The 24359-nt window shown below is 45.6% G+C and overlaps 2 protein-coding genes across 7 annotated transcripts in view; one reads left to right on the top strand and one right to left on the bottom strand.

Annotated features, from left to right (window-relative positions):
* The first annotated feature begins 53 nt into the window (after window positions 1-53).
* Window positions 54-24317, top strand: PISD (phosphatidylserine decarboxylase). 6 transcript variants are annotated; one of them, XM_064675449.1, is made up of 9 exons: window positions 10374-10434; window positions 10558-10628; window positions 14620-14839; window positions 17094-17259; window positions 19224-19460; window positions 19610-19748; window positions 20229-20375; window positions 21085-21245; window positions 21538-24317. In XM_064675449.1, the coding sequence occupies exons 3-9, from the start codon at window positions 14787-14789 to the stop codon at window positions 21760-21762; spliced, it is 1128 nt and encodes a 375-aa protein (XP_064531519.1). In that variant the 5' UTR covers window positions 10374-10434; window positions 10558-10628; window positions 14620-14786; the 3' UTR covers window positions 21763-24317. The 6 variants fall into 6 exon arrangements, with proteins under 6 accessions (XP_064531524.1, XP_064531520.1, XP_064531519.1 ...); XM_064675454.1 differs by lacking the exons at window positions 10374-10434; window positions 10558-10628; window positions 14620-14839; window positions 17094-17259 and adding exons at window positions 54-106; window positions 2924-3018; window positions 6599-6774; XM_064675450.1 differs by lacking the exons at window positions 10374-10434; window positions 10558-10628 and adding an exon at window positions 6674-6774.
* The window catches only part of SFI1 (SFI1 centrin binding protein), a 29788-nt gene continuing 25182 nt past the window's right edge, over window positions 19754-24359 (bottom strand). Inside the window, exon 32 of the mRNA XM_064675415.1 lies at window positions 19754-21271. The gene's annotated coding sequence lies outside the window, so the exon portion shown is untranslated. The remainder of the gene's footprint in view (window positions 21272-24359) is intronic.

The following is a 24359-nucleotide window of genomic DNA, read 5'->3' as shown; positions in this document are numbered from 1 at the left end:
CCGGCCCCGGCCCCGCCCCTCGCGCAGTTCCCGCCCCTCGCGCAGTTCCCGCCCTCCCGCGCGGGCCGCGGCAGAGCCGGTGCGGGAAGATGGCGGCGCGGAGCAGGTACGGGCACGGCAGGTGGGGCCGGGGCTGTCATTGTCACTGACATTGTCACTGTCCGGGGCCGGCAGCCCTGTCTGACAGCCGGCACCCCGCGGGCGGGGGGCGTGAGGAGCAGCTGGGGCGCTGATCCGGCCTCTCCCGGGCCAGGGGCCGCAGCCGCCCCCTCCTCTCCCTCCTCTCCCTCCTCTCCCTCCTCTCCCTCCTCTCCCTCCTCTCCCTCCTCTCCCTCCTCTCCCTCCTCTCCCGCTGACGTTTCCCTACCGCGGTGAACGCCGCTGTCTCTGCTGCCTCGGCCCCGTCCTTGGCATGTGCGAGGAGCCTTGTACTCGTGCCCCAAGCTGGAAGGGAAGATAAGGGGTTTACGTATTTTAAGAAGAGGAGCCCGTGGCCTTTGATAGTTTTAACTCGGTTTCACAGTCTGTAGGTGTCAGTGTGTAAGTGTTTAGTAGGAATGGGTTGGTGGGGGGCAGCTGCAGCCCCTTGGGTTATGCAAGCCCGGGGCAGGATGGCTGAGAAGGACCTCACCGGGCACCGACAGTCCTTTGCAGGAGATATCCTCTTACAGGTTGTGCTTTTTATAACAACTAAACTGATTAAAGAATAGCGTTTCTAGGCCGGAGTTCTGTGTTCTTAGAACACACAGTCACTTTACTCCACGTTCTGTCTCAGAACCTGGAGCAAACACCTCGTGCACAGAGCGCTGTCACCTCCGGCTCGGTGCCGACAGCCGAGGGTTGTCTCTTGTCCAGAGACTGAAGTCACCGAGGGGCTGAATTACCACGGAATTCCCTGGTAGTTCCCGCTCCAACAGCCTCCAGTCGGGTGGCAGAGGCAGGAGGTCAACACTCCCCCCCACACTTGTACCCACCAAGGTCAGGCTGTCAGGAGCAGGGAAGGTGAGACTGTTTAGTCTTGTCATCTTTACCTGTTTGTAGACAGATTTCAGAGTAAATTGATTTTCCCATGTTGGGCGCCAGAAACAATTTGGGTAAGAGCTTAGGGTCTGCAGGGAGTGTCCTTGCTCAGTGCTGATCTGGCTGAGGAAGTGGCATGTCCCGGAATGCCCTGCCCTGCCCTGCCCCGGCAGCAGGAACAGCTCCTGTGGCTCCTCTGAAGCCAGGACAGCTCATCTTTATAGGCTGTCATGTATGAAGGCTTATAAATGCCTTGAATACTAATGCCTTAGGCTGTAGCTAGGTTTTAATGTTTTTTCCTCCATTACTTTTTAGGGTTTGAAAACTTTTCTGGTAAATTTAAGTCTAATGCTAACTGGATTACTTCAGGTTTTGACTGCCTTCAGGCTTCCACCTTGCTGATGAGCAAGTGCTCCTTTTACCCCAGTGTTTTAATATGTTGTAAAACAGGCCTTGTAATAGCACAGATTGGTGTAGGTCTAGTGTGTGATCCAGCAGTGTCAGCTGACCTCATTGTTCATGACAAATAACAGTGTGTTGCTCTGTAAAACATACAGGTTCTGCAGCTGTGGGGCCTCTCTTTCTGCCTTGCCAAGGAAGTATTATCCTGGGAGATGATGCAGCAATGTGGCATGTTTAGCACCTGCTAACAGGAATCTGGGTTTTGGGGAGAGTCTGTCCTGTCATATTTGGGTTACCATGAAGATAGAGTGAGCTATTCTACCCCACTGCCCCGGGGATAGGTGAAAACTGTAGCTCTTTGTCCTTGGCTAATGGTAAAACACTGTTGGCAGGTGTCTGTAGTATCATTATGTGATTTCTAGACAAGAAAACTGCCATTTGTAGAATCTTCGTCAAAATAAAGGTATCATGTCTATATGTAACTCAGTAGATACCTGAAGTTAATTGTTTAAATTCTTTATAATCACTTCCTGGGATTGAATGGCCCCAAATGATGCAATAGCTTGTAAGCTAATGAAGCAACTCTGTCCTTGGTGTATATCTGATCAGGAGCAGATGAAAGGCCAGAGGGCCAAATGAAGACATCCCAGCTGTGCCATTGCATCTCAGGAATGAGTGGGTTGCCCAAAGACTTGCCAGGCCCGGTTCCTCCTGAGGGCTTGAGCCTGTTGGTGTGGGAACACTGCCCCTCTCCTCCCTGTGATCCTGCCTGACAGCAGGATGGGCTCTTGCCAGGCCACAGTCAAGTACTTGTTTAAACGTGCTTATTTAAGGGCTTTGAACAGTTCTCGTACAACTGGATGGCTCCTTTGCAGATGTATTAGAAACATGAAATGAAATATATAATATTAAACATATGAAAGTCCTGGTTTAACCTTTTCCCTATGGTGGGCAGTTCCAAGTGTATTTTCTGTGTTTTCAGAGGGGCAGAACCACTCTCACTGCAGTTCACCAGCAAACAGAGTGGTAAGACAAATTCTAAAGAAGAGCTGCTGTACCTGGCAGCCTTTTTACTTTTCTAGCTAGACCAGTTGGTCTAACAAATGCCATTACTTCTTCATAAAACCTGTAGCTTTTCCAAGTATTCCTTCCCCCCCACCAGAATGGTGAGGAGAAAGGTACATGAACCAAATCATGTCTCTTTAGATAGTTGCTGTTGTAGGAGGTTCCTAAATGACACACCTGAGTAGCACCCTGGTGGAGGTGGAATAATCCCAAGTGCTAAACAATCATTATAAAATTTACCATTCCATTTGCAAGCAGTTTGTTTTGATCAGCATGGCTGAACTCAGCTCTGCCCTTTATAAACATTACCTTGGGATGCAAGTACGTGTTATGTCAGAAGCTTCTTACTGTAAGATTGTCACTGCACTGAACTGGTGACATCTGCATTATTAAACATCTGTACTTAAGCAACCCTTCTTGTTTGTTGTGTTTGCAGTTTGGTGTGGAGCTGTAACCTCCTGCTCCAGAAGAACCTGTGTGTCAGAGCTGGGGTCCTCTGGAAGCAGCCACCTTCCAGGACATTTTTCAGTGGTAAGTGATGGCTTGTGTCTACCAGTGCTTTTAAATTCAGGATTAATCCAGGTGAAGCAAATTATGGTCTCATATTGGGGAATATGAATTTCTTGAAATAAAAGCAGAAGTAGGAGTGCAGCATCAGAGAACAATTCATGGCATTTCCACGGATACAAGCTTGCAAATTATGTTTTACTCCCCTGGTGTTATGTTTTCCAGATAGTAAAAGAAGTGTATTTACTTATTTCATAAGTACAAAAGCCAGGGGAATAATGATAGACATGAAGTGACACTGAGAAGGGCAACATCAAACTCTTCTATATAATGCATAATAGAAAGCAACATACTCATATTTAGAATATTCAGCTGCTTTACCTGCTTTGTAGTGCAGCTCCTATCAGCTGTTCACCTTGAAAAAACGGAGAAATTCTGACTTCATCAGTTTAACAGGCCTGTAAGAAAGAAAAGGTATAAATATCCTTTTATATTTCAATCTCTGCTTGTAATTTTAATAAATCAGGAAATCAAAGTAGGTTTACATGAAATGCTTCAAACTTGGTTAAAATGGTACTTGCATTCGGAGTTCCTCTGCCTGGGTAATGCTGGAATGTCAGATATTATTTGTTTTTAAGAAATATTTGTTTGTGAACTTACAGCATTTGCATTGTCATGTATTAGTATCACAACTGCATAGAGTCTTCAATTTTTGTTTCTTGCCAGCTGAGCTATTGATCCCATTTTCTATATCCATTTTTTGAGGTTAACTCGCCTGTCCAAATCCTTTGTCTGGTGTGTCATATATGGATATTTCCTTTTTGAAAAAGATGCTTACACAGGTGAATAGAAATAGCAGCTCTTTGTTGTCTAGAAATCCAAGATAGTCACTGCAGAAAAAAAACTAGGAAGCTGAGACACATCATGCAAAGTTGTTGATCACATGGAAGAAAAGGTCATTTTAGCCTAAGTTAGCTTTGAGTTTTGAACAAATCAACTTTTTAGCCAGTCATTTTCTAATTCATTGAGTTTTCAGATTCTGATTTGGATGTAAATGTAGATGACTTGCACATGATGTCATTAGAAAGAAAAGATAACTCTTTAGTTTTCTCTCTGCCCCTTGTAACAGCCTCCTCCAAGTGTTTGTGTCCTTTCCTAGAAGGAATTCTTAATTAGGTCAGAGTAATGAAGCAGCATTTCTATCCCTGCCTCTGACTGCAGAAACCAGAGCACATCTGCACTTTGCTTTTTCATCCTGCTTTTTTTAATGTTTCTGAGGGAATGTGTCTTTTTCACCTGTTCCAGAGCAAGAAATGGTTCTTTTCTTTTCGTTCTCATTGCTGACTATACTCGGTGTTTAAGAGAATTCTGAAACAGATTAACTTTATCTGTAAAGGATTCAGATTTAGGGTAGTATCTGAAAATGTTATTAGCACATTAAAAGTCTTGCACCTTTTTCCTCTTGTCCTGGGCTTGTTTCTAGTGGTTTATGCACCAAGACATGAGTTTTCCACACACTTTTGTGCTGCTTCCCAGGGAGCTGCAGATCATTAGAGAGCCTGATGTTCAGCTGCCAGTGAGCAGTGAGACAGATGAGCAGTGCCAGCTGCCTGAACGGGGATTTGTTTTCAGAATCAGTAACTAGAAGTTTTGTCTTAGAATTTGTCAACTTGTGTGAATTTCATTAGTGTCTGAAAGGTGTGGAATTTTATTTTGTTGGGGCAAAAACAATGGCATGTTGGATGCCTTTGCAACGATCACGTGTCGGAGACTGGTCACAGAAGTGCTGTTTCATTAATGCTAGACATGAGGAAAAGTCAGCTCTTCCTTTAAAGAGATAAAATTGTGTTTGCTGTGGCTTGTGGAACACAAATGGTTTGGTCTCCAGCACAGGCAGAGAAACGTTCACATTGGTGCAGTCAAGAGGCTCTTGGAGCAGAAACTTCCCTGGATTCAAACCAGCAAGAACTGTTCCTGCTGAGGGGGGTTGGTTTGGGAATTTGCTAAGCTCTGCTGAAATAGCTGAGCAGCTTTGCTAACTTAGAACCAAGGATGTGGTGGAAGGGAGTTAAAGGCTTTAGGGCTCAAGAGTGTGGTTGGACTGTGTACAGACATTTCTGTTGAAATAGTGATGCAAAGTTGAAAGGTTGTAGAGTCTGTAAACTCAGATAAGTCTGTATTTATAAACAGTTAGCTGTTCTAAATGATCCCTCTCCTTTATTGGGCATTGTTCCTTAGGAAAGAATAATTTTTAGAATCTTAACTCTAATTGTAGTTGTTGTTGCCTTGTTTGTTTACTGAGTTTCGTTTTTAGGTATTCTTTTTCTAAGTAAGAACAAAGCTGGTTTTGTATTATGATGTATTTTAGGGGACATAATTTAAGCAATGTTTTAAATCACAAATGTAGGAAACAAATTATCCAAAAATATTACATTGGTAAAACAAAATGTGAACAATTACTTCTGTTGGGCATCTTTTTGCAGCATCATGGCTGAATGCTTCTAATCAAGGCTACTACTTGGAACTAAAGCTTCCCAGTCTGCAAAACAATTGTGCTTTGTCCCTGTTAGTGCCTAGAAATAGAGGTGGTGTTTAGTGAATTCTTTTTGTTGCTAATGCATCCTCTCATAGTCAAACCCTAAGCCTGACTTCCATGGGGCAAGATTTAGGGTTTGATTCTGGCTCACCCTGTTAATGATTGTTGTGGAAACGACACCAGTCAGGAATTAGTTCCTCTGGGCCTTTTCTGTCAGGTAATGACTTGTACTCATTGCTGAGGAGTTGGACTGACTGTAATACAGATTGGAACAGCACATTCTGATACTGATTTAGCCCTGAACAGATTGGTATTCTCTGAAGATTGTGGAAGGGAAATATTCCCCTGGCTGTGCTGGCCCTGTGCTTGGGCTGTGGCTCAGTGACTGCAAGACTGGTGTGATGCAGGAAGAGTTTGGGAGTTACTCTGTAAAAAATAGACATAATATTACATGTCTTCTTTATATTTTTTTCATGTAGTGATCTGTATTACAGCAGGAATGTGACTCTTTTCCTGCTTACCAGGAAAAGTGACACCTTACTAAAGCAGGTCATAATTTCCTTCCCTCTTCCAGTTAGCTGGAATTCTGGGGATCCCCTGACTGGAATGACAGCTTTAATGACTCAGAAGCACCAAGTACTTCACATTAGTACAGATTGTTCCCCAGCAACTGATTATTCTGCGTAATACCAACATTCTCACCGTTGGAAAGTGCGATAGTGCTGTCAGACACTTGTTTTATATATTTCTCCATGGACACTCATTTTATATATTTCTCCATGGGGCTTCCAGGGAGTGCATTTTATATATTTTGGGGAGAAGAATGCTGTAAGCATGGGGGGGGGGGGTGAGGTTAAAACCACAGATGAACAGTTAGTATTGGTCAGCTGAGTTTCAGTAACTTGGTGAGCTGCAGTAACTCAGAAGCATCTGTACATACCTTCTGTGTCACAGAGGTATTTTCTGATCACATTTTCATCACCTGAGCTCACACCCCTCGCTGCACAGAACTGCTTTCTCTTTCCTGTGTAGCTGTTCTCTTTCCTGAAGTCCATGTTTGTGTCACAGACAGGAAGAAGCTCCACACTGCTCCGGTGGGACAAGTCTTCCGCCTGCGCCCCTTCCATGTCCTGGTAGCTACAGGTGGAGGATATGCAGGATACAGAAAATATGAGGATTACAAGTTGGAACAGCTGGAGAAGAGGGGCATAGAGGTGCCTGTGAAGCTTGCAAGTGAATGGGAGGTAAGAAACTTGGGGCAGTTTTATTTCTGCCACGTTTGATGCAAAGCTCCTTGGCTTCCATTCCAACAAGGGAATCTTGAGTTCCTCCTCTACTGCCAATGCCTCATGGAACTAAAGTTTCTGTCACTTAAAGAACTCATTTTGGCTGAAGTGAGGAACATTAGGAACATTAGGAACTGCCAGTGACTCCTCCATCTTTTAGTATGGCTGACACCATATATACTTTACAAGGAGATGGAATTAATACCTGGTTAATAAAAATCTACCTGTTTCCACTATGAATATACAGCAAGACCTCTTTTCATAGGTAACACCTGGGTCTGTAGTGCCTCCTGCTGATCCTGAGGGATTTTTGCCTTTTCCTTCTGGATTCCAAGGAGTTTAGAAATTATTGTGGAATTGCAGTGTGTGTGTCAGATTCCCAGGTCAAATACCCATTGCAGCATTGAAGTAAGAAATACTTCATGACTTCCTACAGCTGCTGTATCACCTCTGAAATATTAAATATAATTTACAACTCTATGTTAAGAGTTGTATATGTGGGTTTTTTTCCACAAGTTTAAAGTGTTTAAAATATATATGATGTTCTTCCAAACAGCCAGGTGAGTGCCTGCTTCAGTGCCATTTCTGAAGGCAAGGAGTTAAAAATTCTAGGATTGTAAGGAGATGCTTCAGTGTGACCTTTAGCATCCCTTTTCTTTGCATTCCTGAGCACACTGCCTGTGTGAGTGATTTGGCCACATGCCTGTGGGGGACTGGGCTGGAATCTCTAAATTCATTTTCACTAGAGACCCAAATCAGATATGACCCAGACAGTCCAGATGCCAACAGCTTAGGCTGTGGTAGCTCCTGAGAAATCTGTCTGTAAGTCTCTCCTCTCTATATTCTTTTCCTGATGAAGCTTGTTTCAAACAGGTTCTGATTAAAAAAGAACTGGTAAGTGTCCATGGAGTATTCATGTAACAAGGCAATATCAATTCAATTTTGATACTCAAAAACAAATATTCTTTTGTTATTGTTCATACTTTCAGGTATGAAATTGGTTATTTCTCTTATTAAATTTGCTTTTTTTCATTACTGATATGCTGGTTTCTTATTATTTGGTGAAGCTGTGAGTACTGCTTTTGATGAACCAGCTCTAAAGGATGTGGTTTTTACAGTGGGGAATCACACAAAGAGTTCTAAACTGATAGGCAGAGCTCCAAAAGCAGCAGATCCCAGTAGGAGATGCTAACAAGATGTCCCAGTCCTTCCTGATGTGCTTAAGTTCTGTTGAATGCTTCTGTGGGAGAGAAAGGAAGCTCAACAGTTATAAGGAAAAAGAGAAACTGTTCAGACATTGTAGGAAATATTCCAAACAATGGAGGATTCAAGAAAAATAAGAGCTGCATTGTTCCTTTTTATTGAAAAGTGGAGTGTCTTTTTTGCTGACCTATCAATTTCCATTATTCTGGTTTTTTGCATCACTGGAAGCACACTTAGGAATGTGGCAGAGGGGTGTTGCCTTGTTCTTAAGACAGAATAAGCCTTTGCATAGGCAACAAGAGACCAAGTGTGATTGAATGGGCTGTGAAAGAGTAATACAGAACAAGACACTGCTGCAGGTGCCCTCCCTGCTGAGGGTGCTGCTCTGAAGTTCTGATTCCACTGTACCAATCTGGTGTTCCTGTGGCAATAAGGACCATCTCCCACCTGCCAGCTCTGTGTGTAAGGCAGGTCCCCTGCTTCTGAGCAGAAGACAGAGATGAAATGGGTAATCCTCACCCTGTTGTGCAGGCAGGGAAGCTCTTCCTGCTGCAGAGATACACGTTGAGATTCTCACAGAGCTGTGGATGGGTTTGGATTGAATTAGAGTGAGTTACACTTCTGGATAGCTTTGTTTTGCTTGAGATGTATAAAAGAATGGGGGGAAAAATGAATCTGGTTCAAGTCAAGTGTCCCTTAAGTTTCTCCACAGGGAAAGACAGAACTATTGTTTCTTCAGCACGGACCTTTTGTTCCTGTAATTTTCTTAGAGACATTATGTTGCTAATAGCTTGAGCTGATTAAGGCCTTAGTGTCTCCTACTGGGAATACCAGTGGAGATCAGCTTTCATTTAATTAGATGAGGTGGAGCAGAGGGCTTGGAGGGAGACAGGTAGATGTTTATCAGATGAACGGAAGCTTATTGTTCCAAATCCGTGCTGTCACAGAACGTTTCCTGGCTGGGATCTGCATGCTTGGCATGTCATTCATATGCTAACTAGAGGCATTTTGCCTCTCCTCACCTCGGCGTGGGGCAGTTTCGATACAGGATCAAAGAATCACTCTGGGAAACCTTGGCAACAGGGTGAGCTTGGTGGAACAGAGTGACCAGATGAACAAGAGCGTTTCTTTAGAGAGGAACTTCTTGTAGGTGTCCTTTGCTTCCATAGTTTTTCTGTTTCGTGTAAGCAAAAAACAGCATTTGTTGGAGTGACATGTGCCAGGAAAAGCCCAGTGCTCCTGTAGGGAAGTGAGCTGCTGTGACAGGAGATAATACAGATGAGGGATTAAATCACAGTTCTGTCCTGTTCCAACTGCAATTTATTGTCACGGGCCACAGTTTTGGAAAACAGCTTAATACAGCAGGGAAGTGCTTGAGGACAGGTTTAGGATCTTGATTCTCTCAGGGGTAAAAACAACACAGTTTTTCCTACTGATGTCAGAAAGTGCTTGTATTTATGTAAGAGGATACTGGAGCTCTTGGCAATACAATACAGAAAGTGCTTTTTTTGGCCCAGGGGAGACATTTAGTATTATGGTAAGAGGTGTGTATGAAGTTCAGGAAAGAGCTAATAATGGAAGAGTATCTGATTATTTTTTTTAATCCAACATAATCTCCAGTTGGTTGGTCTCTTACTCCTCGTTCTTGCTCTTGGGTTGTGATGTTTGGAGTTTTATTGGAGCAAACATGCAAATACAAAAATCTTCTTATAGAGTGACCCGAAGCCCACAACAAAGGTGGTCAGAAAATGTTGAAAGTGGTGACATTTCGACAGCATCAAAATGTGTGAAGGGTGTGATGGTGCAAATGTTTTTCTCAGCTGTACTGGAAAATTGAACCTAGTAAAATCTGTTTGTTTGTTTTTTTAATCTGACCAGTGGGGTTGCTTTTGACTAGATGGGTCTGTTCTATCTCGTGCAACTTCCTGAGCATCTTGTGGGATTATGGAGCGATTTACCTGAGCGTTCGGGGAGCAGTTTATGAGTCTGCAGCACACTTTGCTGCTTTGGCTGCCGCTGCCTGTGTGGGGTTGTGTTCCCGCCCCGGGACACGCGGTGGGAAGCGCTCTCGGGAGCTGTGCGATGTACAGCACCCGCACCGCTGCCTTGTTCCCAGACACAGCCGCTTTCCCGCTGTCCGGGCCAGCGGCTGATGACGGGCCCTCCTTGTCCCCGACCCTCGCTGTGCAGCCCCTTGTCCCGCGGGTGCCGCCGTGTCCCGGTGCCCTCCGGGCTCTTCCTTTTCGGTTCTCCTGCCCTGGCCCCTCCTCCGAAGGGGCCGGGGCCCTGCGGGCAGGGCTGGGGCGAGGCGGGGCAGGGCCGGCCCCGCCGCTTCCTTAAGGCGAGGACGGGCCGGGCCGGGCCAGGAGCGAGCGGAGCGCGGGTGGCGGGTCGGGGCTGTGCCGTCGCCGGGAGGTAGGTGGGGACCCGCAGCCGCCCTGCGCTGCCCTGCCCGGGGCAGAAGGGGCCCCGAGGACGGCGGGAGGGGGGGTTCGCATTCCGCTGCTTTGTTCACGTATCTGAAAACTGCTTTGGAAGGAAGGGTCGGTGCCGCGTTTCGGCGGTTGGAGGCGAAAAGGCGAGACGGAGGAGACCTCCCTGGGCATCAGGTAAGGGCTGCGGGACCGCAGGGCAGATGTGCGAGGGCTGGCGGCCAAGCGTGATTCACCGCCGGTCTGTGGCCCGTTGGAAGTTTCAGGAGAGATGTTCCAAAGTCTCGTCTCTCTCATGAGTAATCCCTGAGTAGATGTAAAGAGAATGAGTCTCCCGAACCTGCGCTATCTGAGTCCAGAGTCCCGCGGGGAGGGCGGGGGGCGAGGAGCCACCGCAGCCTTGGCTCAGCTTCCGCCCCCGGCGGAGGATGGAGCGCGGCTGCTGCTGCCTTCGCAGAGCCTGTGCGGGACCGAGAGCTGGCTCTGCCGAGATCTTAGGCTAAAATAACGGGGGGGAGTGCTGGGGGTGGTGTTCTAGACCATGACTCGGAAATTATTACTACAAAGTATTAAAAGGGTGCCATCAATTTTCATGTCGCTTTGCAAAGTAAATAAAACTTCTTGTTTCACAGAAGAGATCTTTGCGACTGTAGAACAGGCTTTTTGCACAGAATTCAGGTTTAAGGTTCAAAAATAATCCCTGAAACAGCAATGTAAAGTTAGGAGAAAACAGAATTTTCTTCATAATACATGAAGAGAAAATATAAAGAAAGGCTTCTTCGTCTGAGAAGTAAAGAATTTCAGACACGAAGGGTGGCTGAAGCAACGCCGGGAAGTACGCGGGGAGCGGTCCCGGTCCCGTTGGCTCTTCCCGGAGAGCCGGGAGCCAAGGCGCTGCCCGGCAATCCCGGCCCTTGGCTCGGAGAGCGCTCAGGTTTCCCGGCAGCATCGGGGCAGTTCTGTTGTGCTCTCGGCGCTCGGGAGCCTCCTGACTGGGGTGTGGAGCATCCGGTGTTCCTCCTGCTGGGCTGGCTCCGGACGAGGCTGGGTGGGAGCAGGGACGATGTGTCTGGAGTTAAACAGTCACTGCTGGGAAAGGAACGGGACCTTTAACAAACGGTCAGCGAGGGCTTCGCCCCTCAGTACAAGACCGTATTTTTGCTGGCGCTTGAATACAACACTGGGATGCTTTCCATGCATTTTTTGAACAGTAGTTCCGTTACCAAATGTAGAAAGTGTGACCAGCGGGCTTTGAGCATCCCGACTGCCGCATTCCAAGCCTAATGATTCATGCCTGCAGTTAAACCGAGGCTGCAGGTTTGAAGTTCAGTTGCATATTAGTCTTTTTTGCAATTGCCTTGCTGTTTTTTAAAACTTGAGGGAAGAGCTTGAGGTGGTAATGACAAGTAATTAAATGAGGTCACTGGATTTGACGCTCATTTGAGCTGACAGAGCAGAACGGTGTTGCATAGCTGGCAGATTAGCAGTTCTACATGAGATAATAATTCTCCAGGGATTGATACCTGCTGGTAACTGCTGCCTCATTTACCTAACGGGGATTCTGGAGTAATTCAGGCGGGTGGGGGAGTTTGGTGCTGGTGTCCCACCTCCTACAAACTGACAATTGTAAGATTCTGCTGTAAGCTGATGACAGGCTTTGGGCACTGCCTGCATCCTGAGAGGTCCAGCTGTTGAGATGCCATTCTGTGAGTTCCTCTGTCATAAGCTGATTGATGATCAGTTCTTGTTCTTTTCCCCATGGGAAGCAGGTAAACTCAGGGTGAGTTTTTCCTTTCAGCCTCCTTACCCTGTAGGAACTGCATGCTGCTTCTGGGGCAGCCACAGCAGGGATGGCATCTTGCCACGTGTGTCAGCATTTGAGCAGGACTCAGGCACTGGCATCCTGGTGAATGTAATGGGGGCAGTAGAACAGAACTTAAGAGAAACTTCTCACTCAGCTGAGCTCAGATTTTTTTAAGAAGTGGAGAAGAAAAAGCTTTTAATAGCAATGATTCTCCCTTCCTGGAAAGGAATCTCTCTTGCACTTTGCTTTGGACTGAAGTGTGGTACTTCCCACTGCGTTGGGCTGCAGAACATTTCAGTGCCTGTTTTTAGGGAGCAGCTCAGACATACAGCTTCTTCCATGCTTTCACAGAATCAGGCTTATTCAGTCTAGAATATAATAGCTGCTTGAAAATGTTTTGGGGGGTAAGATAGAATTTTACTGAAAAAGCTTCCCTAAAAGGGAAGAGTACTGAAGGGAGTGTAGATAAGGCTTGTGTTTGCTCTGCTGTCTCTGTGCAGAGTCCTGCAAGGGTGAAGGTCTGCAGGGAGGAGGTGGGACTGGGAGCAGGGTGCCAGCCCAGCTGTGGGCTGGGGACTCTGCTGCTCCTGCCCTGCTCCACCAGTGCCAATCAAAGTCTCTCCCCACAGTTCAGTGAATGCGTGTATTCAGTGTGAAAATGATTTTCATCTTGGCCTGATGAAGTGTCTTCTGAAACAGTGTTGTCAAATTAGCTTGTTGCTGTTTAAAATGAAGTGGTGGTAGTTTCCGATGTCCCTGGTGAATCAAGAGAAATAGCTCCCCTGTACTTGCTCCTCGTTGCTTTTCTTTGGATTTTGGTGGGATTTTGGATAACTACTTTCATCATTTTACTAGACAGATGGCTTCATTTTTGTTGTGTAGGAGTTTCTTGTGCCAGACAGAGAAAGTCTGAATGATATTTTAAATAGGAAAACAAAAAGAGTTGGCACAGGGCTCAGGGAGGAAGGAGTATGTTTTGAGTGCTCTCAGTTAATCTTAAATTTGCCTTCTTTCAATTAGCTGGCTTTTTTTATAATATCCAATTGTTAAAATTCATCTTAAACAACAACATAGGTCTTACAGAATACCATAGAGCAGTTTTCTTCCTGAAAAAAAATACTCCAATGCAGGGTCTCCAGAGGTGTTTCTAGGGAGTAATATTTGGAGTTGAAGGCCAATCAAAATACACAATTACTGCTAGAATATTTTCCTTTTGAGGCGTGAGTGGGATGCCATTAGCTAGTTAATTCTAGCTTTTCCTGCTGGTCCTCCCACCACTCCTGCCTTATCCCTAATACAATACAACCTTTTCCCTCAATCAGAGCAGCAGTGCTCTTTTTGATCTACCCTCTTAGGCACACAGCTTTCATGGTGCTTAGAAAGCTTTGGAAACAAGGAATTGTTTTGTTTTGTTTTGTTTTAAACCCAGACTTCAGCAGAAAACCAAAGTGAAATAGAGCCATTAGAGACTTAGCCCTGAAATTGTTCTGGGTAGTTAGTTTAATCTTGAGGTGAGATGTAGATACCTGACTTCTACTTTCTGAACCAGGGGGCTGGTTTCAGGCTCCCTTAACAATCCAAATCCAGTCACAGGAGAAGCAGAAAATCTCTGTTTTGAGATGTGGTCTGCAGGGTCAAAGAGGGAAATTTCTTTATGTACATTTAGAATGCTCAGATAGAAACACTGCCTTTAAAAACCTAAACAGCTTCCTTTACTCCTCTTTTGTGTTTTATTTCTACTGGGCATAAAACAGTGACAGTGCTGAGAGTCACATAATAGACACGTAACTTTATAGCAGTTCTCAAGCTGGCCCTAAGACTGGCTTGGTTTGTATGGATCTGGTTGTTTGTATTCTGTTGTAGAAGAATGCCCTTTACCTGCTCCCTGTGTGAGGCTTTTGGAATGAAAAAAGACTTCAGGAGGTGGATGTTTGTGCCTGGCAAGGGTTGTAAGATAGAGAGCCATTCCTTTCCTTTCTGTTTCCTTCCCAAGCTGGACACTCAGGGCAGGGAAGGATTTTTGGTGCCCATCAGTCCAGAACTCTTTCAGCGGCAGCTGCTGCACTGCAGAATTGGAGCTGGGGGTTGTCTCCTCCTCCTCTCCGCCCCATTCCTCCTCCCAGCCTCGCGTTCAGGCTGCGCTGGGATGAGCTGTACGAGCCCAGCTGGCTGCTCCCCTCACTGGTGCGTTGCTGCCCAGCAGGCCGGGACCGCAGGGGGCTTTTGGGGGAGTTGGTTTCAATGGCCACCCCGACTAGTGAGAAGCAAGGACTGCTCATATGGACAGCTCGCCTTTGTCTTGTGCAGAGTCGGCTTTGTAGTGGGATGTTGAAATATGACACGATGCCTGTTTGTTTGCAATAGCTGCAACCCTCGTAGCAGAGATTCAAGTGGGAAACAGAGAGGGAATCCAGAGGCAAACCAGCGGGGGATTTAGGAACTGTGACGCCGTGTCCTCTCTCCTGTGCCGGAGCAAGCAAAGGAAAGAGAGTAGAGGAAAAAAGACTGAGCCTTGCAACAGCCGTCACCTGATGATGTGTCAGTCAAACACCCTGCAGGGACCAGATCTGCACACAGGGAAATGGTGAGATGCTATAAAGCTTTATCTAACCCTCCACCCTCTTGCTACAACCTCCACAAAGTTAAAATCCATGTCCGGAGGCTGCGTTCAGGGAACGGCGGCAGCAGCAGCTGTGCCGGGGACCAGCACCCACAGCTGGAGAGCCCAGGCCCGACTGGCTCTGCCGGTGGGACACCAAGTAGGAGAACTCGTTTCAGGTACTGTTCAGTGTTTTGTGCTTTGCAGGAATGGTGACTGAGGGGGAGGGAGGCCGGGAGGGTGTCTGGGCAGGAGGAGCGGGAGCCATCTGCGAAGCTTTTGTTTGGCCTAATTACTCTAAAGCTCCTTATGCACTGCCGGCAGAGAAGGGCAGGCTGTTCCACGGCAAGGGGGATGAGGAGGCTTTCATTCCTTTCCTTTCTCCTCTCCATCACTAGAAGAACAGAAAAATTAGTTGAGGGGCCGCTCTGAAACCAGGCCAAGGCAGTGAGAAGCCCGAGGGCTCCTGAGCGATGCAGCTCTGCAGGGATTGGTCCAGGAGCGACTGCAGTGAAGGGGGGGAGAGCAGCAGGAGGGGGACAGCCCTGGCAGGCTGGGGGGGGTTAGGATGGGAGGAAGAATGTGAAGTGTCCCTTCCTATTCCCATGGCAGTCCCATCTCCTGCTGAGAAGCGGCTTTAACTGTGCTGAGACAACACTTTGCTCAGGGCTCTTTTTACCCCTTCCATGGTGATGCACAGATCATTCTCTGTTTGTTATTTATTAATTCTTGGGGGGAAAGAAGTTGTGTTCACTGCAGAAAAAAATCTCTGAGCCAAAGGCACCATCTTGCATCCCAGAGTGGTGACAGTCATACCTGCCTGCATGGTATTTTAATTCTGGTCCAAGTTCTGGAAAGAACGAGTTGGCAAGAAAATTCTTTAAATTCTCAGCTTTTTTCCATCTTGGAAGGATGTAGGCACTATGTTTGTAGTTCACCCTTCATGTCACAGAATCCCTTGAGAGAGGGAGCTGTTGGGAGCAGCTAGGCCATCCCACTCGAGTTTGTGAGGGCATTGTGAGGGCACATCACTGTGTCCTGGCTGCAGGGGAACAGTGTACTAGCCAGGAGTTCAGTCAGTGCCAGGTTTGAATAGTTTGCCCTCAGGTGAGCAGACTTCCATTTGATAATGTGACCTTGGAAGTGCCAATGGTTTCTTCATGAGAAGAAGCCAAAGAATAAATGGGGACCTGAAGGGCCTTGCATCCAGACCTCCTGCAAGGGCCTGAGCTGAGGCCTGTACTGGGCTCTAATAAGCTGAGTAGCTTTTCCCCCTGAGAGTTACAAGGTCAACTTCTCCCCATAGCCATTTGTGCAAAAGGAGACCCCTCTCAGGACATCCATGTGACAAAAAAATCAGAGATGCAGTTGGTTCTGAGGCAGAGGAGTTGATTATTGGGCTATGGAGACCAGATTGTCTTGCAGCAGTAGCAATATGGGCTTTGTCCATATGTTCCCTGTTCACAACCAGGGTACTAAAGGAAGGTCCATAAATTGTATTAACTATCTCAGGAGTGCCACTCCTGTTGTTTCTCAAGTACTTGTTTCCTAAAGTTAGTGAGTGACCACCAGGTCTGTAAATTTGACTCCAGCATCCCTGGCAACTTGAGGCACAGTCTAGTCAACACGCCTTCAATGCACGAACCCTCTGAGGGACCTCAGTTTATTAGGTTTCAGAGATTTCTTTCATCAAAGTATCTGTTCTTTCCATAAAATTGTCCCTTTGTAGAGTTGTTGAAGTCCCAGCATCACAGATTCCCAGCTTCCAGAATATTGTTTGCTGCCCACTTTGGCTATCCAACAGCTGGAGCAGTTGCAAGAAATGTTTTCTAGGGTTGTAATCTTCTGATATTTGGAAGAAGCACTTTTGTACTTTGTTAGTGCCTTAAATTCTCATGTTATTATTTCGACGAACCACCTGTAACTTAGTTCTCAAATGCCACCTGCAAGTGGTCTTGCCTTTCATTTTTGAGGGTGTTATTCCTAAAATGTGACCTGTGCAGTGAACACCATCTTTTGGAGAGAGGATTTTTCTTCTTTTGGGGTTTTTTTGAGTTTTTTTAGATAAACTGTTCATCTGTTTTGGGAAGGCAAAGAACTGATCAAAATAAAGGAGTAGAGACTTGCAGAATCAATGTTTAAGTAACGTTTAGCAGGAATAAGTCGTGCCCAGCTGCCAGGAGCTGGTGGCTCTGCAGCTGAGATGCCTGACCCTCTGCTGTTGTGTGTAATTTTTCAGGTTGCAATTCCCCCAGCTGGCCCTGAGGCGGAGGTTGGGCCAGCTGAGCTGTATGTCTAGGCCTGCTCTGAAACTCCGTTCTTGGCCTCTGACTATTCTCTATTACCTTCTGCCTTTCGGTGCCCTTAAACCCCTGACCAGAGTGGGATGGAGGCCCATGAGCAGGGTAAGTGTGAGCAGGTCTGCGCGGCGGGGCTGAGCTGGGGGTGCTGCAGGCAGCACCTGGGGGACAGTTCCTTCAGTTAGGGCAGCCTGGTGATGACTGGTGTGAAAGCAGAGATGCAATTCATGTTTCTGTTTAGTTCTTACTGTTCATAGGTGTGCTGACTAATTGCTTCACAGACAAGTGACTTTTTCAGTAGCAGAGAATTTGTCCTGTAACAGGCAGGGAAAATCAACAGAAACTTTTGAATGAATTCAGTCACCTCACAGGTTCAGGGCTAGGACAAGGCAGACCAAACCTCTTTGGCAAGTTCCCTTTCCTGGCCACGGTGGAATGGTCTCTTGCTTTCTGTTATTTTTGCACAGGGAGGGTTTGTTCCTCAAGTTCCTCGAATGTTTGTAATCCAGCCTGTCGAGATGACGTGCAGAGCTCTGCTGTGACGCTGTTGAGAGCAGGGCGTGGGTGCCTTGCACGTGGTTATTCTCCCCACAAATCATGCCATTTCAGAATGCAACAACCACACAAATATTTTGATTGAAAACTGCAACAAAATTGCCATTCTTAAGACTATTTCATTGAACAGCTGTTCTGTTTGATCCCATGAACTTGAAAACAAGGTTCTTTGGAAGAGAAGGGGTTTTTAAGAAATAGCACTTTTGACAATTTGTGTGATTTTATAGTTCTATCTGCGTATTCTCTGTGTTGGTGGAAAACAGCAAAATTTATTTTAGAAATTAACAATGTATAAGGTCAGCTTATAAAACCCAAGGTACTGTTTATTTAGAAGGGTTTTATCTGAAGTAAGATTAGGTTGGTATTTTCATTCTGAAATATCACTGTATGTACATGGGATGGTGAGTTATAAGTGAAATCTTAATTTGCTGTATTTTATATGATGGACAGGCTCTGAGTCAGTGTGTTCTGTCTGTGTTTATGGCTGTATTTTGCAAGACTTAATTATGAAGGATATGATTAATATTAAGAATAAATGATGACTCTCACTAAGGAAAAAAGCCAACAACTTTTAGCTCAGCTGAATGTAGCTGAGCTGTACTGTTCAAAAACACAGCACCAGAGTCAGCAGACCACCAGTTCTTTTCCAAAACTGGTTTCAGAGTGTTCAGTTCCTTTGGTTCACATCCTCCAGCCCTGCCCAATTACATCATGGCCATGTGAGCTTTTTGGCTGACAGGAAGTACCACAAACCCCAGAAGAGTTGTCTGCTGGAATTATCAACAAGAAGTTGCTGTCATCTGTCCACTTACATCATCAACAGCAGATACCTCTTGCCAAGTTCATTTCATTTGTTTTCCTTGCTACTAAAACTCAGGCTTATTTTAAGTCCAAAGGTATATTTCTACAGAAATAAAGGCACTTAATACTCTTGCAATTAGCAACTCCCGTTGTCATGAGAGAAGGAGTAAGGCTGGTGTAAGTTTATGCCAGTGTAGCTGCATCCATTGGGTGCATTTCTTTGATGAGACTGGTGTCATTGGAGCAGCACAACATGCAGGACTGGGATGTGGGAAACACCCTCATAGTAAATGCATCTGAGGAGCAGGTCATCAAACACTGGGACATTATTTTTCAGTCGGTTTGCATTTGGTTATTCACAAAAATTTGGTAATTAAACCTTTCTGATTAACATTCTACTAGAATATGTGCAATGTCTCTTTTTTCTCTAAGCCTCACATGGGCAGCCTCCAGTAACTTGAATGTGGAGCTTCAGCCTGCAGGGCAGTGGGAATTCTGTCAGTGTAAGGTTATAGTGATTTTCATGCTGTCCCTTCTCTGCCCTCCCCAGAATGGAGGCAGTGAGGATGAAGCGCAGTGTTCATTTTGTGCTGACTTGAAGGCCACTTGGTGCGTGGTGTAACCCCCAGTTCAGGGGAGGGTTTGCAGGAGGTGTGATCCCTTCTGTGGCGTGGGGAGAAGCCCTCAGTGACCCGGTGCCGTTCTTTCCCCAGGTTGCCCTGTACAAGTCGGTACCAACTCGGCTGCTCTCGCGGGCCTGGGGTCGCCTGAACCAGGTGGAGTTGCCCACGTGGCTCCGTAAGCCCGTGTACAGCCTGTACATCTGGACCTTCGGGGTGAACATGAAGGAGGCGGCTGTGGAGGATCTGCACCACTACAGGAACCTCAGCGAGTTCTTCCGCAGGAAGCTGAAGCCGCAAGCGCGGCCGGTGTGCGGCGTGCACAGCGTGGTGAGTGAGGGAGGGCTGTGCACAGCGTGGGGAGTGACACAGCTCTGCACAGCTCTGCCAGCTCCCCTTACCCCCAGGGGAACAGCACTGCTTCAGGAGGAAGGAAGGAAGGAAGGAACTAATGTTTCATTTCTTTCCCCTCGCTGTAGATTAGTCCCTCTGATGGAAAGATCCTGAATTTCGGGCAGGTAAAAAACTGTGAAGTGGAGCAAGTAAAAGGGGTCACTTATTCTCTGGAGTCCTTCTTGGGACCTCGTGTCTCGACAGAGGAACTGCATTTTAGTCAGGGTGAGTTCTGTGTCAGTTCTGCATTTATTCTGCTCTGCCCTTTCTGTGTTCTTGGAGATCATGAGAAAAGAAATCACTTTTCCTCCCCCTTCTCTTTCTTGCATTGTCAGGAACAAAAGCAGGTCTGATTTCTGGGGGTTTTTTTGAGGGGGATGAACATATCACTGTTTTAGTTCTTCTCTTTCTCATCAGTGGCTTTATAGTGTTGTGCCAGACTCATTCTGATTATCTGAATTTAATTGCATGGTTCCTACCCTTGACTCCCAAGTTCTGTTACTGTGCTGATGCTGGAGCACTCCTGCTGTCACACTAAAACAGGCCCAAGCACCTGGACACCAAAAACTCTATAAGCTCCCCCTTAAAAAGATTTATGCTCAAGCACTGACCCTCTAATGACTGACTGGTGCTATTACTGCTCTGCTTCACCCGCACTGAGGGAAGAGTATCTTTAACCCCTTCCTTTCCCTGCTTTCTCTGCAGCCCCACCTGGTAACTCTTTTCAGCAACAACTGGTCACCAAAGAGGGGAATGAGCTGTACCACTGTGTGATCTACCTTGCTCCAGGGGACTATCACTGCTTCCACTCGCCCACCGACTGGACAGTGTCGCACCGACGGCATTTCCCAGGTTGGTTTCTGTTCCTGGGCAGCAGCTCTGGAGGGAAGCACTGGTATGGCCACTGCTGAATGACACAGCAGTGCAGCAGTTGTGCAGACATATGATAAATAATGGCAGCAAAGTGATTTGTCACAAATCACTGATGAGTGCTACAGCAGTGTGCTTTACCAGGACAAGTCACATATAAATGGAGCAAACAGTAATATTGTGTTCAAGCTCTTTGAGTTCTTTGAAGTACCTGACCTGATTTGTTCCCAAACACTGTTTCTTCAGTTTGCACCTGAAATACAGACAGTTCTGCAGATCACACCAGACAGTAGCCTAAAGTGTGATCTCTGCTTGTGCTTGGCAAAGAAAATGCAACTAAACAGTTGCACTGCTGGAGCTGGGACTGGAGGTTTTGCAGACCATCATACTCTAGTTAAGCAGATAAAAACATTTTACGTCTTGGTGTGTGGCAAAAACCTGAGTATTTGGATTGGGTTTCAAACACCCTGAGAGGGAGACATGACCTGCCACACACATTTTTCTGTGACCCCTTTGTTTTCACCACAGCCTTCTCTTTCATTCACTTTCATTCACTCTGCCTCTCTTCCTACAAACAAGTGACAGTTGTTGACTGGATCAGCTACACTTATACTGAAAACACCATTTGGGTGGCATTACAATGCTGCTACAAACCAGACAACCTAACCTGAATATTTTCTCACTTCTCCAGGCTCTCTGATGTCTGTGAATCCCGGAGTTGCTCGCTGGATCAAGGAGCTGTTCTGCCACAACGAGCGGGTTGTCCTCACAGGTGACTGGAAGCACGGCTTCTTCTCACTGACAGCTGTAGGAGCGACAAACGTGGGCTCCATCCGCATCTACTTCGACCAGGTGAGCAGGGCTGTAGCAGCAGCTTTCTGGGTTGGATGGTTGAGGTTGGCACAGCATAACAGAATTACAAAAAAAAAAATAAACCTTATTACCCTGAAATTAAAGTGTTTCTCGTACTGATGTTCTAAGAGTGATTTAAACATCATCGCCAGTATAGACTATTTTTTTAATGTTTCTGTTGCACCTTTGAATTGTGAGTTCTTGCATTGAAAATGCCTGAGCATGTGCAGTCTGCAGCTGTGGTAATGAACACTGAAATCCTCAAGTAACAGTTTCTTCCTTCTCTGTACAGGACTTGCACACCAACAGTCCAAGTTACTCTAAAGGTTCCTACAATGACTTCAGCTTCATATCCAACAACAACAAGGAGGGAATCCCCATGAGGAAAGGGGAACATTTAGGGGAATTTAATTTAGGCTCCACAATTGTCCTAATCTTTGAGGCACCCAAGGACTTCAAATTCAACCTCAAAGCCGGACAGAAAATCCGCTTTGGAGAAGCACTGGGCTCTCTATAGAAACTGTCTCAGCAAGAAGATTTTCTATACAAAGGGACTCTTTCACACTGTTTCACTTTACAAGTCCTTATCACTCAGCAGGACCTGGGTGAGCAGAAGAGATGTCAGTGCTGTGTTAACCTTGAGAGTATTTGCTCTACATTTACCTGCTGCTGAATGTAGAAACTGAGTTGAGTGATCATGGATGTATCAGGTACAGCTGCCTTTAAAGATGTTGCCCATGGAGGTTTCTGTCCCAGCCTGTGCCTGTGCTGTTTCATGTTCTCCCCTCAATGTGCCACAGGATAATTATGTTCTTAAGTCCCTTTTAAGCCTTCTGAGGCTGTGCAGGTGCACTGGGGAGGGGTGGAGATAACCTGTGTTTAAAGGGACACTGACAGGCTCAGTCTCAGACCTTGTACTTTATAGCTGCAATATTTGTTTTCCAGACCTTGAGTAAAGAATATGTTCTCATATTTATTTTGTTTTAAGAAACTCTGCTGAAATTGTCAAATAAAGACAGCCTGTGAATGCACACAGAGCCAAACAGTGAGTCTGGCTGGTGTGGCTTCACAGCCCAAACAAAGCAACACATGCAACAGAGCATCAGTAGAAAGAATTACACTCAGCCAGGCTTTCTGCTGTTGAACTGGACAGCTCCAGTTCTCTTGCCTGACATTGTCCCTTTAAAAATAGACTTTGCACTGTATTTTAAACCTGAAAACACTGTGTCTACATTCCAGACAACAGCTCTTGTCATCTTGGGATTTTCTTTTAAAAAACAAACAAAAAAACCCAGACAGATGTGTGTGTACCATTCCTAATCCATGGGTTTATTTTGCTACTCCAGGCCTTAAAGTTTTTGTCTGTATGAGAGACAGTTACTTCACCTCTTGGATTATGGAGTTAGAAGACACAGGGAATGTTTTTCTTATGTGATGTGATAGCAACTAAAATATGTTTTACTTTCTGCTATGTATCTTCATTATTGCTTTGTCACTAAATTATTGAAGAATTAATTTCTCTATTACAGAACAGCTTCAGATACTTCAGGACCAGTTTTTATTGCTCAGAGTGAAATGCCCTATGCACTGACTGTGTTTACAAACATTATGGCTCTTTGAAGAAATCCCACATTGCCTCCCAGGTGCCAACCTGGCCCTCACTTGACTGGCAACAATTTCATCTTACTCAAAATATAAAAAAAACCCACACTGGCTCTAACTTATGCCCTCATACTTAATGCTAGGAATGTGCTGGGGGCTGAAAGCTCTGTGCTGAAGCTTCATCCACAGTAAAATTTTAGAGTTCACGTCAAGAAGAGTTAAAATCTGACACCTTGGATCTGCTGCAGGTGGCACTATGTGGTGCTGACAGAAACTGCTGCCAGAGTGAAGAGGAATTGAGTTTTAAAGCAATGTATCAGTTGTTTTTTAGAGAATAAACTGTTTCAAGTCCCAGCACTCAAACATTTAGAACTGATTGTGCTGTCCAGAGCTTGTTGGAGTGGACATGCTTATGAAACCTGCCTTTCTGCTTTCTGAAAGATTTCTCATATTACTTCCTTGCTTGAGCTACTTTTCTGCTACTTCAAGGAGATAGGCTTTGACCAGCTCTGATCTCCTAAAGAAACCCTTATCTTCTTTGTATGCACTGCAGAAAATAGAATATAATTTTGTTGTACAAATGTCCAGTTTGCCAAGTCCTGTATGCTTAGCTTGTCATCGGGGAGGAAGGGATGATGAACTGCCTCTAAGTGATGTAGCCCAGCCCAGGGTCAGGTGATGGTGGTGGCTGTTTGGGTGACAAGCAGGAGAAAATTCATTTGGCTCCAGGAGTCAGTGTTTCCTCACTTCACACAGGGAGGAGTTTGAAAGCTTGAAGTGGCTCTCAGCCACCTATCTTGTTAAACTTCTTGGCATTAGCAAGTTCACTCCTGCAGCAGTAAAGTACCAGATGCAAGGGGTTTTTTTTTAAACCTTTGAGAGTGAGAAAAGAGTAAGTCAAATATCAACCCCAAGAGGATAAAGTTATGGTGAGATTTTTGATTAAACTTCAATGTTGTGTTAACAGTAGAAAGCAAATTTGTTCCAGTGGATGAGAAAAAAAGACAAGTGAATCTTTTCCCCCTTTTCCACTGGGGCCTTTGGCACCCAGACACAGCCAAAGGAAGTTTTAGCTTTAATTTCTTCCTACTCAGCATCATCATCCACAGTATCTGAAGGTTACTGTTAGCCTGTGATGGAGGATGGGTTACTTGAGGTTTGCTTTATTAGAAAGCTCAGAAGGAGGAGAGGATCCAGCAAGTGGCTGTTTTTAGGATGGTTTTAATACTGTGCAGAGCGAGCTAATAACTCAATATTGCTTGTGATGCAGGGCCAGCAACACACCCAGAACTGAAAGCAAAGTTGCTCGAGGGTACTGATAATGCTGTGAATTTCTCCTGCCTGGAGAATCCATTTAATTCAACTGTATCAGTAGCACGGTATTTTTGTATGTCAAAGTGTATGACTTACTGACATGAACTCATTTAATTGCAAACATTTTGAAATAAAGAGTCTTATCTGTGTTGCTTATCTTTCTGGCAGGGTAACCTAAACTAGGTATTGCAAGTGCAG

This window comes from Pseudopipra pipra, chromosome 18 (genome assembly GCF_036250125.1).
Source record: "Pseudopipra pipra isolate bDixPip1 chromosome 18, bDixPip1.hap1, whole genome shotgun sequence".
NCBI classification, from domain to species: domain Eukaryota; kingdom Metazoa; phylum Chordata; class Aves; order Passeriformes; family Pipridae; genus Pseudopipra; species Pseudopipra pipra.
The sequence above is the reverse complement of the archived record's forward strand: the minus strand, read 5'-3'. Positions and strand labels throughout refer to the sequence as shown.